This window comes from Hibiscus syriacus, unplaced genomic scaffold (assembly GCF_006381635.1).
Source record: "Hibiscus syriacus cultivar Baekdansim isolate YM2019G1 unplaced genomic scaffold, ASM638163v2 tig00117056_pilon, whole genome shotgun sequence".
Classification (NCBI taxonomy): domain Eukaryota; kingdom Viridiplantae; phylum Streptophyta; class Magnoliopsida; order Malvales; family Malvaceae; genus Hibiscus; species Hibiscus syriacus.
The window spans coordinates 6,248,763-6,264,908 of record NW_024063539.1 but is presented as its reverse complement, the minus strand read 5'-3'; the positions used below and the strand labels follow the sequence as shown (position 1 = coordinate 6,264,908).

At 35.9% G+C, this 16,146-nt stretch overlaps 3 protein-coding genes, 1 non-coding gene and 1 pseudogene across 4 annotated transcripts; 3 read left to right on the top strand and 2 right to left on the bottom strand.

Annotated features, from left to right (window-relative positions):
• The first annotated feature begins 765 nt into the window (after positions 1-765).
• On the top strand, positions 766-838 carry TRNAR-CCG. Its single transcript has one exon. It is a non-coding gene; the product is annotated as a tRNA-Arg (tRNA).
• Positions 839-2,066: 1,228 nt separating this feature from the next.
• Positions 2,067-2,764, top strand: LOC120198462 (LEAF RUST 10 DISEASE-RESISTANCE LOCUS RECEPTOR-LIKE PROTEIN KINASE-like 2.1). The gene is made up of 2 exons (XM_039199803.1): positions 2,067-2,187; positions 2,241-2,764. Exons 1-2 carry the CDS (start codon positions 2,067-2,069, stop codon positions 2,762-2,764), a joined length of 645 nt encoding a protein of 214 aa, XP_039055734.1.
• A 998-nt stretch (positions 2,765-3,762) lies between these two features.
• Positions 3,763-6,679, bottom strand: LOC120198618 (phosphoglycerate kinase, cytosolic-like). Its single transcript, XM_039199926.1, has 7 exons — positions 6,638-6,679; positions 6,298-6,546; positions 5,541-5,618; positions 5,187-5,447; positions 4,590-4,907; positions 4,251-4,409; positions 3,763-4,145 (listed from the first exon to the last, which is right to left on the bottom strand). Exons 2-7 carry the CDS (start codon positions 6,490-6,492, stop codon positions 3,951-3,953), a joined length of 1,206 nt encoding a protein of 401 aa, XP_039055857.1. The 5' UTR covers positions 6,493-6,546; positions 6,638-6,679; the 3' UTR covers positions 3,763-3,950.
• Positions 6,680-9,375: 2,696 nt separating this feature from the next.
• LOC120198415 (phosphoglycerate kinase, chloroplastic-like) lies at positions 9,376-12,147 on the bottom strand. The gene is made up of 6 exons (XM_039199762.1): positions 11,610-12,147; positions 11,268-11,345; positions 10,922-11,182; positions 10,391-10,708; positions 10,080-10,238; positions 9,376-9,726 (listed from the first exon to the last, which is right to left on the bottom strand). The coding sequence occupies exons 1-6, from the start codon at positions 12,033-12,035 to the stop codon at positions 9,517-9,519; spliced, it is 1,452 nt and encodes a 483-aa protein (XP_039055693.1). The 5' UTR covers positions 12,036-12,147; the 3' UTR covers positions 9,376-9,516.
• An 863-nt stretch (positions 12,148-13,010) lies between these two features.
• Positions 13,011-15,040, top strand: LOC120198460 (annotated as a pseudogene).
• The last annotated feature ends 1,106 nt before the right edge of the window (positions 15,041-16,146 follow it).

Genomic DNA, 16,146 nt, shown 5'->3' with positions numbered 1-16,146 from the left:
GCTTTTTGTAGATTTAAAATTTAGTCCGTATGCATTTAAGTTCTTTAAAATATAGGGGCTTGGAGTTATTTTTTATCCTATTGAAAATATACGAGATAAAAAGGATATTTTAAAGACCAAAGTGAATAATACAATACAAGGCGTAGGCTCTTTATTCCTTTGCCAAATGCCAATGGACTTATCATTCAACTATGTTTGGGCTTTCTTAAAATGGTTCTTTCAAACTCATGAAGCCCTCTCTGCATATTATAATTACATGAAATTTAGTTTAATTATGATTTTTAATTTTTTTCATGTTAAAGTTTAAAATTTATTATTTTGATTCAAAGTAATGTCGCCTTTCTATTTTTATAGTTGGTTATAACTGATAATATGCGTTAGATATTATTATCCTCTAATTTTTTTAACAATTATGATAAATAATTATTAACATGAATCAAACGACCTTCGTGATTAAAGAATTGTTGTCATCCTTTCTAGGTTCGGACATTACGTATGTAGAAGTATGAACGTTCATTGTCAAATAATTGAGAGTTTTATAACATATATACTACCTTATATTTATCCTAAATTTATATTAAAAAATGATTACTGAATACTAAAGCCTTTGATGATATCTATTTCAACAAATGCAATTCTCCATTTCGCAGATTTAATTAATTCTTTTTTGATATAAAGTGCCAACTAATCAGATCAGAAGGATTTATAAATGCATAAATTAATATTACGGATAATTAATACTTTACGTGAAATCAGTCATCAGTTGATCGCGTGGCCTAATGGATAAGGCGCTCGCCTCCGGAGCGGGAGATTGTGGGTTCGAGTCCCATCGCGATCGTCTTTTGTTTTGTGCCGACAAGAGGAATTCTGTTTTACTAAAAGAAAAATTTGGGAGTGTTTCCTTCTCTGTGTTCAGTTGACAAAGGGAATTCCGCTGAGCTAGGGTTCTTTCCTATGCTTAATGAATGACCATATAAAATCTTGTAATAATTATATTAAAAAAAAATCTAATAATAGCAATTATGGAAGGCACTTTGTGTTCGATTCCCAATTTACTTCATTCACTTTTTGTTAGGAATTGTACTTGAACGATTGGAGGTGAGGAAAAATTTTGTCCTAACATCAATAACTTTAATGTTCATTTTTTTTATTTAATTTAATAAGCATTCTATTTATATTTTAATAGTTTGAGGTAATTATAAGGTAATATTTGTTTATAATCTTTCTTAATTATTAACAAAGCACTCGAATCTTAAAGGAAAACAACACTTCCTTCAACCGTTGAATCCACTTCATAATTATTCTCAAAAGAATTTCAGGATATTAGGTGTTATAATAATTGTTGCTATCATATTCCGCTTAAAAGTCTTCGGAAGAGAGATAAAAAATGACTTTTAAATTCAACAAAATCATGATTGAAGATAAATTATAAAAGTATAGATTTTAAGATTAGACCTTAAAATTCTTTCAAAATCATACAAAATACAGTAATCAGTATATCAAAATTCTTGAATTTTTCTACTTTACTTGTCTCATTTGTTGAAATTATTCTATTTGATTGTCAATCTAAACATGACAACGTACCGTCTAAATCTATTCAAGTATATTGTTTTTTTTTTTCTGTAGGAAATTACAATTCAATTATAAAAAAGGAAAAATGCGGCGATAATTTGACTCAAAGACTTATTATAAATCGAGTAATTAATCCTTCGGCTACAAACATGTGTCAACCTGATCTTGAACAATAAATGTATAAAACCAGAATCAGAATGCCATCTTTTGATAATCCTGAAGATCAGTTCAACAAGGGTGTTGGAATACTATTTGGAACCTTTGGAGGTGAGGAATTTTGATCTTAACATCACAACCTTATAAGCATTGTGTCGATGCTTATGAATGAATGTTACAATCCATGACGTATTCTTCTTGACAAAATTTCAGGGATAGCAGGGTTTCTAATAATTGTTTGTATCATATGAAAGTTAAAGAAGACTGAAAATGATCAGGTTAATGCATTAGAGATAGCAAAAAGTAAACGAACAGAGAGAGCAAGGGAGTAGGCAAAGATGTTAACGGAGCTCTCTGCTTATTACCAGATACAACCAGCGCCACCAGCAGCGGTGGATGTGGATGTGGAAGCAGTATTAGAGAAACAAACGATAGGAAGACTCATAGAGCTCGCTCTAGGTGAAAAAACCAGTTGCTTCAAATTTTCACATCAAATTACTCTACCAAACTAGGTCATGGAGGGTATGGCTCAGTTTTCAAAGGACATTTTCCAGATGGAAGGCCGATAGCTGTTAAACTACTCAACAGCCACAGCATAGATAAGAGGATTGAGGACCAGTTCATGGCGAAAGTCAACACCATAGGAAGAACATATCATCGGAACCTAGTAAGGCTCTATGGCTTCTGCGTCGAAGCAGAAACAAAAGCTTTAGTATATGAATACATGGAATACGGATCGCTTGACAAACTGTTGTTCGAGAAGAAACATGAAATTGGGTGGGACAAGTTACCAGTTGGGGCTGCAAGAGGGCTCGAGTATTTGCATCATTTCAGCCTCAAGAAAATAATCCATTATGATATTAAACCAGAAAATGTTTTGCTTGATTCCAACTTTTGCCCAAAGTTGCAAATATACACCACAAATATAACCATGTCGAGAGCTGGAGGGACTCCATGTTACGCTCCCCCAGAGATTTGGATGTGTATAGTTTTGGGGCGATGCTGTTTGAGATGGTTGGAAGGAGGAACATTTTAGCTGAGAGGCAAGATTGGCTTCCGAAACAAGTATGGGAAATTTTTGACAAGGGAAAACTTGGGTATCATTCACGTAATAGATGTTGTTATTAGCCTCTGTTGCTTTTCGTAATACTGATGGGAAAAATTTCTTAAGAAATGGTTGCATAGTTGTCACCCCTCCTGTAAAATATTTAGCCAGTGATATCAGGGAAATTTCAGTTTCGGCAGACTCAAGGTTTTTAGTACAAATTTATCCATTCTAAATTCCATTCACCATAATTGTATGGTGTTGTGATCAAATATCAATGTTATTCTACTTAATATCTTAATTATTAACTCGACACTACAGGCTTGATTTCCAAAGGTTATACCGTTGAGTATGATTCAAAGAGTATTCGATCATTTGGAATTTTATTCATCAATAATGTATTTTTAATATATTTTTAATAATATAATTTTAAAAAATCTAAAATTATAATATAACATTTTTTTCAAGCTGCTCACGAGCTTTTCAAGTCGAGCTCGAGTCGAGTCCATTCGATCCGAGTATTTATCGAGCCAAGATCGAGTCGATCTCGAATAACTCGCAATCTGTCTCGTCTCATTTACAGCCCTAGTACGTCCAATACTTGCCAGAGGCAAGGCCTTCGATGAGGAATGTAATACTAGTATAAAAGACTTTCAAGAGCATTATCAGTATATTATCATATTTGATATTGATTTTAATGATATTTATGTGCCTAAAGGTTAAGGAGTACTGTTCCCTCTAGAAAACTTTAGATTGGAACAGTTATATATATAAAATAAAATATATGGCTAAAAAAGATTTTGAATAGTGAAAAACTAATTTTAGAATAATTTAGATATTGAATGTGCTTTAATTTTAAGGGAAAATGTGCAAAATAACATTTCGCCATCCATTTTTTAATTCAGAAATGCATTTCAACACCTAGGTATCTCAGTTTAATGTACGGAGAGAGCAATTAAACTAATTCAACATCCCCAACCTCAGAAAAGCAAATCCAAATGTATCCTCTCATGGATGGAGAGGAGAAACCTTTTATTTATACTAAGTTCACCTTATCAGCCTCTACAAAATCAGCTCTACTGAAATTCACTCTTGGCTAAGATACCAGCCACATTAGAGCAGCGTACAATTGCACACACAAAAAAGAAAGAAAAACAACGATGTGCAAAATTAAAGTTCAAGCATCATTAAGAGCAAGGACCCCAGGAAGTTGTTTGCCCTCGAGAAGCTCTAAGCTGGCACCACCACCAGTCGAGATGTGGCTCATCTTATCAGCAAGCCCAACCTTCTCTACAGCTGCAACAGAATCGCCTCCTCCTATGATTGTTGTCACTCCCTTGCCACTGAGCTCGGCAAGCTTCTTGGCAATCGCCTGAATTATAAATGGTATTAAAAAAAACCGTTTGTGAGGATAACCAAATGAAAAGACCTAAATCCACACCACGACCACCTAATTCATGAAAGTAAATCACTTTACCTCAGTGCCTGCAGCGAACTTATCAAACTCAAACACACCCATTGGTCCATTCCAAATAATGGTCTGGGTAGTGTCCAAAGACTCATTAAAGGCTTCGATGGAGTTAGGTCCAATATCCAAGCCCATCCAACCATCTGGGATCTCTGCAGCTGGAATCACCTGCAAAAAACAAAAAAAAAAAACCAATATGGGGAGCATCGCCAGCATATTCTAAACGAATTGGTTCTAGGTACACTCTGATTCCATGCGGCCAATGGCAGTAAAATTAGGTGAATTGCAATACAGTCCGCTCAAATGACTCTTAGCACAAACATACTTCAAATGATAAGCAGCACAAACCTTTCTGTTAGCATCAGCGGCAAACTTGTCTGCAATAACCACATCAGTGGGCAGCAAGAGGGAGACCCCTTTTGACTTGGCTTTCTCCATGAGAGATGTTGCTAGATCAAGTTTGTCTTCCTCTACAAGAGATGATCCAACTTTGTATCCTTGGGCCTTGTAGAAGGTAAAGATCATTCCTCCACCCAGTATAAGAATATCTACCTTGGCCAAGAGGGATTCGATCACTCCAATCTTGGTTGATACCTTAGAACCACCAACTATTGCAGCAAATGGCTTCTTGGGATTTGCCACAGCTCCAACAAGATAATCGAGCTCCTAAAATAGGAGAGTATAACATAGCATGTCAAAGATGGTCAACAGAGAACTCAAAACACAACCATTGCATGTTCTTATCTAAATGCTTTAAAACCATGCTATTTTGATACTTTATGGACGAGTTAAATGGTCTCTCCATCAGATCCCAAAAGTAACATGCTAAAATTTACTTGACACGCAACCAATAATAAAAATTAAACATAGTCACAAATACGATTCTTAAACCAATCTGCTGGATCATACAACATTTCGTTTTCAAAATTATGATATTCATAATACCTTCTGCATAAGAAAACCAGCAACTGAATGCTTTAAGAACTTAGCCACTCCCTCTGTAGAAGCATGAGCTCTGTGAGCAGTGCCAAATGCATCATTAACGTAGAGATCTGCAAGAGAAGCTAGCTTCTTTGCGAATTCGGGATCGTTCTTCTCTTCCTCCTTGTAGAACCTCACATTCTCAAGAAGCAATACACCTCCATCTGGTAGTCCAGCCACCAATTTCTCAACTTCTTCACCAATACAGTCATTTGCCATTTTAACCTTTCACAAGACGGATACAAATGTTTAATAGAGCAACAAATCAAGCAAATGAAATTCTGAGGTGGCTAAAGAGTTTGTTTTTTAAATACAAACCTCAACTCCAAGAAGTTCAGATAACCTTGGCACGAGAGGCTTCAAACTGTACTTAGGAGTGACACCTTTCGGGCGTCCCTGAAAAGGACAGGCAAATTGAAACGTATTATGAAATCTTCAACATGCAAAAAGGTCAGAGACTCAGAGTAGAAAACAAACATTCCATCCACTTTGCATCCATCCAACTGCTAATTGCATTAAAATACTAAAAGGAACCACATTAATAATCATTTTTCAAAATTGAACAGCATAATCCAACACACAGGGGTAAGAGATTTCTGCCCGAGATCTTTGTTCAGATCTTAACATTCTACCTTAACATTCAACAAGCCAAACTCAAAGACAGTAAATCAAACAAAGGTGAACCGGATTATGAGTAAAAAAAATCGAATCTATGAAAAATATAAGCCAAGAGAACATGATATTTAGATCTATCAATAATCAATAAATGCTGCAGCGTTTTCAGAATTAAATAAAAAAAACAAAATCAGATTGAGCAAGAGAATATATAAACAAAAAAAAAGAGAAGTGATGCCTCCGTCCGATTCAAACAGATCTAGCTTATTCCCAGCACAAAATTTTAAATAAACAAAATAAAAATCGCAAATACTCATCAAAAATAGTAATCGGAGCTCAATAAACGCCAAATCAAAACATGCAAATAGAAAAAAAAAGATAGTAAAACAATTAAACCATAAAAAAATTATTAAAAATATCGAAGAGATAAAATCAAAAGAAAAAAAGGAATAAATGGTACCAAATGACTGGAAAGGATGACTTTAGAGCCATGACCAATCAAATACTTGATGGTGGGAACAGCAGCACGGATTCTGGTGTCATCAGTTATGTTGAAGTTATCATCCAAAGGAACGTTCAGATCAACTCTAACGAACACTTTCTTTCCCTTTAAATCAGCTTCCTTCAAATCCCCAACGCTCTTCTTTGTAGCCATGGTATTAACACCTGTTCTTCAACAACAATCGAACGTAAAAACAACGCTACAAAAAAAGTGAAGAAATAAAGAATCGATTAAGACCCGATCTGGAAGAATGGAAAGTGAAATGCAAGTATTCAAAGCGAGAGAGCTTACGGAGATGGGAGAGGCGGATAGATCGAGACTGTGTAAACAGAGAGAGCTCTAGAAGGGTTTTAATACAAGCGGAAGGACAAAGACGCGAGAAGAGCAAAATTCGGGAATATTACTATTATTTTTTGCGTGGGTAGGTAAACTAATTTAGGGTAAACTAAACATATGTCATTGTTTTATGAGTAAGTTTATAAATAGTTACTATATTTTGAACAAGTTATAATATGATCATTTTATTTGTTGATCGGTAATAATAATGTCATTCTGTCACAGTAAGTGTGTGAAGGAAATTCACTTTTGGGGATAAACTTTTATTTTGTACATTCAATTATAACTATAAGAATTTTATATTTTGGTCACTCAATTTTCAATTGTGAATCACTTTATTGGGTTTTCTTTTTTCTTATAGGATGGTGCAAGTCTATTCCTTATTGATTTGTCATTTTTCTTACACAAATGTTCTTTGATGCTTTTATATTTCATAAATCTTTAGATAAAATAATAACATTCTTTGCTTGAATGATTGTATCATCATCTACCTTCACCAAATTGCTTCAATTTTTTTAATAACGCTCATTCTCCTGACATCTATGAAGTAACAACAATTTCTTTATCACCGAAGTTACTGTAATTCGTGCTACTTCTACTTTTTTAGATTTATGCATTGGTGTAATCAAAAGCTAAAAATATTTTTTTTTAATTTTTGAATCAATATGTACACAATAATAAAACAAATTTTTTTCATTTTTTTTATAGATTTACAGAGTATAAAATATTAAAAAAAAACTTTCATCCAAAAAGAATATCAAGTCTCTAGGGAATTGATCTTATACCAAAATGTGAAAAAATAGAATAAAAATAAAGATAAAAAGTTGAATTACAACTTAAAGTTGAGTGATCAAATTGTAAATTTATTCTTCTTTCGGTTTATGACCGATTGTTTATCACTATCTTCATTTATTTATAATATGTATCGATTAACTTTCTAAGTTTAATTTCCAATTAACATCAAAGTTTAAATTATGCAAACTATCCGATCTCCAAATTTAATTTGTTCGATATCAGAACGGAACCAGGAATTTATTAGAACGGAATTTAACTTTCCACCTTGTTTTAGATGAAATCGTCACAATTTCATCGCCATATCAAGATCGTCACTCTATCCTTCCTTTTTAAAATATTTTATCAATACAAATCACACATCCTTTTAAAAGGCCAGTTTATAAGCTTCTCTTGACTAAGGGAAATTTATTATGTATATATATTATAATATGTTAGTAGTTCATTCGTATCACGCCAATCACAACCACGTTAAACACAGAATGTGATTAGCCGTGGATGTAGGTATTGCTTATAGGGTGAGTACATGTTCATTATGAAACTTAAATTTATTTATGTTAGTTGTTTATTTTATTGATGGCGTCCATCCTGAAATTTTATTTGTATTCACTTCATATGAAAATTTATATTTTTAGATCCGCTTAGATGACTAAGAGTAATTTGTCCCATTTCTTCTCCTCATAAAATGTGGTTCGTTATACGAAACAAGGGCCTTCTCTTCCTTATCCTTGCCCTTTCCAAGCCTCCTATGACTTTTAAAAAACCCACCAAGTTTGAGCCATCACCACCATTATAACCACCCTCAACCATTCTTTATACGGTTGTCTAAATAATATGAACGGTAGGAAGTCATCAATTTCCACTTTGTTCACTAATAGACGCATTAAAATATAAAAATAAGCATGTATATACAAATGATTAAATTTTAAAAGGATAAAAGTAATTTTTAAATTCTTGAATTTGATAACTTTTTTTTATTATCGAAAGGCTTAAAAATGAGAAAAGTTATCAAGTTCATGGATTAACGTAGATAAAAAATTTCAAGGATTTAAACTAAAAAATTTGTCAAATTCGAAGACTAAGGTTATTTTGTCCCATTTTTTTTATAAAAAAAGCCTGTTTTGGTCAAAATGAAAATTTGAAGAAAACTTCTTTAAATATGAGCAAACCATATAGCCTACGTTCTCTTGATATGTGGCCACAAATTGAAATGAATGATTGTCTGGTGGATAAGGATATCACGAGGACATGGCCACAAACACAGATTCCATGGGGTGGACTTCTCATCATCTCTGCAGGACCTCAAACGAAAGTTTGATGCGTAGAAGCACTAAAAGCCTCTCCTTTTTTTTTTTCTTTTGTGGGTTTCGTTACTAACCACAGATTTTCGTCTTCCCATCCCTGTCTTCAGTTGAATTAAAAAGCAATGCGAAGCAGGAGACTTATTAAACCAGTGTTCATTTACATTCATACGGTGGAGCAATATTTTCAGGCTTCCTAAGAGTAAATTTCTGGTTCTGGTAACAATTTTAGCAGAAATCTCTACTTGATTGAGAAATTGGGGTTTGCTTTTATAATAAGTGCTGAAACTACAAATCATAAAGAAGGCGTCATCCCTGTCTTCTTCAAGTTGCCAACATATTCACCTCACAGTTTGGCACTACAATGATATCAAATTCAAATTGTGAGTTTGTTAGATGAGTTTCATTAGCTTCATAGAGCTAACCAAGCAATCATGCTTTTATGAGGTTCTGATTTTAGCAAGAACAAGGAGGCATATTATGATACTTACAGAAAACCATATAGGAAGGGTACGAACAATATAAAAATATTGCAAGGTGTTGATAAAAATGAAGCAATTTATTTCAATCAACACTGTTCTTGCAACCTTTTAGGAAGAATAAAGAAAGGAGGAGACAGAAATGGGCCCTTAGCGATTTAAGGTGTACATTTACAACAAGAACTCATTTCATCATAAAACATTTTGTTTCTCGATTACAAAACCGGATAAATCACTAACAGTGAGGTTTTGGAAAATTTGACTTGATCTTACACGGCAACCAGGGTAGCCTCATCCAGGGCAATCACACCTGGAAGCTCCTTCCCTTCCAACAATTCTAAACTGGCACCACCACCAGTTGATATGTGGCTCATAACATTAGCAACTCCAACCTTTTCTACTGCAGCAACAGAGTCTCCACCTCCAATGATCGTTGTCACTCCCTTGCCACTAAGGTCAGCTAGCTTCTTTGCAATAGCCTACAAGTAAAGAGCAATCTTAATTCCCATTCAGTTATGCAAAACAAAAACATAAAAGCAGTCGTATTGAAACCTTGCCACTCCCGTAGAGACAGAGGGATTCAAAGCATATTAGTTAAAGGTAGGCAACTGCAAAGAATACATCTTAACTTACCATTTCTATAAGGGTTAGCAAATTTTAAAATTTTATAAAGGTAATTGGAGGAACGCTTGCTTTTGCTGGTTTGGCCTGGAAAGCGAGTGGATATGAACTTATAACTATATCTAATTAGTAGAGAAGGGATACTTCTAATTGTATGTATGCAGCAATATCATCAAGAGGTAAACCCCATAGTCAAGAAATTCAAGCATACCTCAGTCCCGACTGCAAACTTGTCAAATTCAAACACTCCCATCGGTCCATTCCAGATGATGGTTTGGGTAGTATCCAAAGCTTCGTTGAATGTCTTAACCGAATCAGGTCCAATATCCAATCCCATCCAGCCATCAGGAATAGCAGATGCTGGCACAGTCTGCAAGAAGCAAAAATTGTTTTCACTCTTGCTAAGACAAGTTAATAATGGTAATATAAGAGCAGTTTATTTCCAGTTAGCTCCAGGTCATAAGGCTTTCTTTAGCATGGATTGCTCTGAAACTTTGCAGAGGGTAAAAAGTAGTAACAAACCTTGCTGTTTGCATCAGGGGCGAATTTGTCTGCAATAACCACATCAGTGGGTAACAAAAGAGAGACTCCTTTTGCCTTGGCCTTTGCAAGGAGTGATGTTGCAAGTTCAAGCTTATCTTCCTCTACCAGGGATGAACCAACTGATAGGCCTTGTGCCTTGTAAAATGTGAAAATCATACCACCACCAAGAAGGAGAATGTCACATTTCTCAAGGAGTGATTCAATGACTCCAATCTTGGAAGAGACCTTTGAACCACCCACAATGGCAGCGAATGGCCTTTTGGGGCTTGAAACTGCACCAACAAGGTAATCCAACTCCTGTAACAAGATAGGAAGAGCAAATGAATATAAGGGGAACCTAAAACATTAAAATGTAACAAGAACAATAATAAATAAATGAAAACTTCATAGTGGTTTAAATGCAATGTCAGAATTAAACAAATGATGGATTTACTTGAAAACATGTCTATTTGGATGCAGAAATTGAAAACTAGGCAAGTTTCTTCAGGAACTTAGAATGCCACATCCTACCTTTTGTAAAAGGAAACCGGCAACTGATGGCTTCAAAAATTTTGTAACACCCTCTGTTGATGCATGGGCTCTGTGTGCAGTCCCAAATGCATCATTGACATAGAGATCGGCTAAGGAGGCAAGCTTCTTGGCAAATTCAGGTTCATTCTTTTCCTCCTCCTTGTAAAATCTAACATTTTCAAGAAGAAGAACACCGCCTTCAGGAAGTTGAGCAACTAAGTTTTCTACCTCGGGACCAATGCAGTCATCAGCCTTGACAACCTATTCAGTTAATGAGTGTTATTTTCATGTAATACATGAACTACACACCTTATAGCTAGAAAAGTTTTCGGCTTTCGATGATTACCTGAATGCCAAGCAGTTCAGAGAGCCTGGGTACAAGAGGAGCCAAGCTGTATTTGGGTGTAACACCCTTTGGCCGACCCTGAAAATACAACGAACCGTTATTTCAATTCGTACAGCTCAAACCCAAATGGTTAAGAACCCACAAATCTAACAATTACTTAAAAGCACAATTTAGCTATCAAACTTGGTCAACATATGTAAGTTTGATTAGGTTAAATCCAACCTAGAAACTTTAACTTCCATCAAACTATGTTATGGAGCTCTGGTAATTGATTCAATTAAGTCAATTAGGAATTAAATGACGTAAAACCAACAATATAAGAATAAAGAGAAACCACGTTACCAGGTGGCTAGAGAGAATGACTTTAGCTCCATTCTGAATCAAATGCTTAATGGTGGGAACAGCAGCACGGATCCTAGTGTCATCTGTAATGTTCTGGTTATCATCCAATGGGACATTCAAATCAGCCCTCACAAACACTTTCTTCCCTTTCAAATCAGCCGCACTCAAGTCCCCGACACTCTTCTTGGCCATGGAAACAACCCCTCTCGACCCTTTTCCCTTGAAAGATCGAACCTTGGAGGAGACATGGAGGGAAAGCAGGGAATCCCCAGAAGCAGCGGAGGAGAAGCCGAGGCTATGGGTGAGGGGGGAGGATTTGAGGTGGCGACGGGTGGAGGGAAGGCGGACAACGGAAGCAGAAGGGCGAGAGGCGGAGGTGGTGGTTTTGAGGAGGGAAAGAGTGGTGGAAGAGGTAGCGGAAGCCATTGGACACGAAGTGAGGAGAGTGGCGGTGGCAGAGTTAAGAGATTTGGTGGCGGAGAGTGAAGGAAAGTGAGAGAGAGAGAGCTGAGAAGCGTGGGCATGTAAATGAGGGTGGGAAGACGGAAGATGTGGACGTCAAAGGCAAAGGGGAAATGATATCTCTTTGTTTTTCTTATCGCTGACGAGAGGTCCAAGATCTTCGATGCATTCTTTACATTTCCTCAATTTTATTCCATTTCTTCTTCTTAAATTATTTCAAGGAGTTTTTTTAATAATAATTGGTATATAATTTATTAATCAATTAATTAAATTACTCCGATTACACTTTCAATATTCAAACTGTATTGATCTAAAGACATCCAATCCCACATATATTATATGAAAAAGTAATTAAACAGTTTTAATACGATGAATTTACGTTTAATCAAAGTACTAAATTTAACCTAACAATTAGTATTTATCTGATTTATTTTAATTTACACTAAAAATGATCGAATTTGACTAAAAACCCTCAAACACTCTCCTAATATTAATATTTTGAAAAATCATTCAAAACAAACGAAATAAACTTATATAATCATTTATTGTTGTCTACCACTTATTTGTTATCATCCCACCATTAAAATCTGACAATGGATAGCTTGATATTATTAAAGACACTAAAAATCTAAATCATCTATCGTTAAAGTTAATTATTGATGAGAAGATAATATCATATTACATACGAGATGACATGAAGTATTATTATCAAGAAATAAACTTAACCACAAATTAATTAATTTAAACACCACCTTTTAAAAAGTATAATTCTACATAGATCCGAATATCTTTCTCTAATTTTAGATATAAACAACGGATTAATTTGTACTTAAAAAAACAAATAGATGTATATAATATATTCCACAAAACCAAATCATCTTACAAGCTCTCAAATTTGAAAATATATATATATATACACACACACACACATCGAAGAGGCTTGCTAAATTAAAAGGTAAGCTGTGGGTGTTATCAGTCGGGGGCTATAAATTAGAGTTTGGTTTAATGGCAAATTATAGCTATGAATTTGAAGATGGGATGAAGATGATAGAGGAAATAACCACCAATGCCGAGGAAATACAAGAGCAAGTAATAGAACAAATACTAGAGAGAAATGCAGGAACAGAATATCTGAGTCGATACCTCAATGGCAGCACTGATAAAACACTCTTCAAAAACAATGTCCCCATTGTTGCTTACGAAGATATTAAGCCTTACATTGATCGGATTGCCAACGGCGAGACATCGAATATCCTTTCGGCAGATCCCATCATCGAGTTCTATCGAAGGTGTGAATCTTTTCGATCTGATCTGTTTTGTTTTTTCAACTGCTGCATCCTTGATCATCCTCATTCAATCTCGTTTGTTTTGCAGTAGTGGCACCTCTGGAGAGAAGCCAAAGTTGATACCTGTCACGGCTGAAATTCCTAATCTAAGGGCAATATATTTCGGCCAGTTTACATCTGTGCTGAAAACGTAAGAAAATGAGGTTATATTAGACTTATAGCGTAGGTTAAATGTGCATTGGCCTAACAGCACAATCCATTTACAGGTACTTTGGTAACTTTGACCGAGAAGGTAAAAGAATGGAGTTCATGTTTACCAAACCGGATACTGAAACTCCTTGTGGCCTCAAAGCAAACTCTGTCTCAACAAGCTTGTACAAAGAAGATGGCTTTAGAAACATCATCTCCCAGCATCATACAAGCCCTATTGAAGCAATCTTTTGCTCAGACCCCAGCCAAAGCATGTATTGTCAATTACTCACCGGTTTAATCAAGAGACGAGGTTAAAATCATTTCCGCGGCCTTTGCAGCAGCACTGCTAAGAGCAATCAAGTTCTTAGAAGATTACTGGATAGAGTTATGCTCCAACATAAGATCAGGCCAACTTAGCGACTGGATCACCGATACCGATTGCAGAAATGCGATATCATCCACCATGAAGCCTGATCCTCAGTTGGCCGAATCGATACAGAACATATGTAGTTGTAAATCATGGGACGGAATCATCAGAAAGCTTTGGCCTAAGGCAAAGTGCATTTCTGCAATTGCTACAGGTGTTATGAGTCAATATGTTGAAACACTCAAGTTCTACAGTGGAGGGCTCCGTATAGTTTCAGGCGTATATGTTTCATCTGAAGCTTTTTGTGGGATCAATTTGGACCCTCTAAGTGAACAACCTTCATGTGCCTCTTACACTTTTCTTCCCAATATGGCTTACTTTGAATTCCTTCCCCTCAACAAAGACAATCTAACAATGTCTCATGAAAGTACTGAAGCTGTTGATCTTGTACATGTGAAGCTTGATCAACATTATAACCTTCTGGTCACATCCTATGCAGGTAAAACATTAATTTCCCTCACTAAGTTTCTTAAAATGATCTACTGATCTTCTTTTCCGATTCAGGGTTATATCGATACAAAGTAGGAGATGTTCTCAAGGTGACAGGGTTTCACAATACGACACCTCATTTCCAATTCGTTGAGAGACAAAATACAGTTCTAAGCATTGACACAGATAAAACAAGCGAGGGAGACCTCTCAAAGGCAGTGACAGAAGCAAAGAGTCTTGTCGAACCGCTCGGATTCATCTTGAGAGGGTACACTAGCTACGCCGATACGACTTCGATTCCGGGTCACTACGTCTTGTTTTGGGAGCTGAAGGCAAAAGAAGGTAACGAAAGGGAAGAGGTTGATCCTGAAATAATGGCAGACTGTTGCTATAGGATGGAAGAGTCATTGGGGTATATATACAGAAGCAATAGGAAGCAAAACGCAATTGCAGCATTGGAGATTAGGGTGGTAAAAGAAGGAAGTTTCGATGCACTAATGGATCACTATGTGTCCCGAGGAGCTTCTATGACACAATACAAGACACCTATTTGCATTAAGTCACAAGAAGCCTTTAACATCTTAGACTCCAACGTCATAGCCAGGTCTTTAAGCCCTAAAAAGCCAATATTATAAGATAATTTTCAAGAGAATGAACTGAAATTCTATCGTTTTCACATGAAATCACGAAGAAAGAGAAACGTGAAAATAAACTTTCCTAGAAAATTGAATGGATTTTCCTAGAAACTTGTGCACCCAATCGAAATCGAAGGTGTTTTTCCCAAAAAAAAATCACGGGTGATCGGTATATTTATCGATCTAACACCTGTCGGACTATATCTCCCGATCTAACACCCTTTGCAGTAAGGCGCGCCCCCTGCAGTGCGCTATACGCTGATTTGGTGCCACATGGGGTAAGGCGCCCCCTGCGACGCGCCTTATGCTGACATGGATACACGTGTGTATGGCGAGGGGCAGGTTGGTAATTAAGGGTATAGCGCGATGCAGGGGCCGCGTCTTACCTGTGATTCTGACACGCGTCAGAAAGGCGCGGCCCCTGACCCGCACTATACCATTAATTACCAAATTACCCCGCTCGTTCACACCCACCATCCCTCCCTATAAATACCCCATTCTCAATCACTTTCATCACACCAAATCCTCTCAACTTCTCTTAAATACTCTTATATTCTCTTATTAAGGTATATTTTATTATATTTAGTATTTTTAGTAATTTATTTAATTATTTTAATTGTTTAATATTTTATTTAATTAATTTTTTTTGCAGATATAAAAGGAAAGGCAATCTACTTTAGTTGGATGGAAATCATATATCTCGACACTTTGCTGATACAGTAACATTTTAACGTTTTAATTTAATTTATTTATTTATTTTATGCATGATTATTAGTTTAAAAATTAATTTGTGTAATTATTTATATTTTAGGAGAGAGACCGTATATTAGATCATTTTATTAGGAACCTTAAGTTAGTTATACCTACTCGTGTAATGTCGTATTTAGTAGAGGCTGGATTCGGTCACTTAGGTAAATATCAGGGTCAATATAAGATAGAACCAGACCTTATTTCTGCCTTAGTAGAGTGGTGGAGGCGAGACCCACACATTTCATCTTCCGTACGGAGAGTGCACGACACGCTTGAGGATGTTTCTATGCACCTGGGGCTTCCGGTGGATGGAGGTGTGATATCAGGGATAACTTCCGGTTCTTGGACTACTTTGT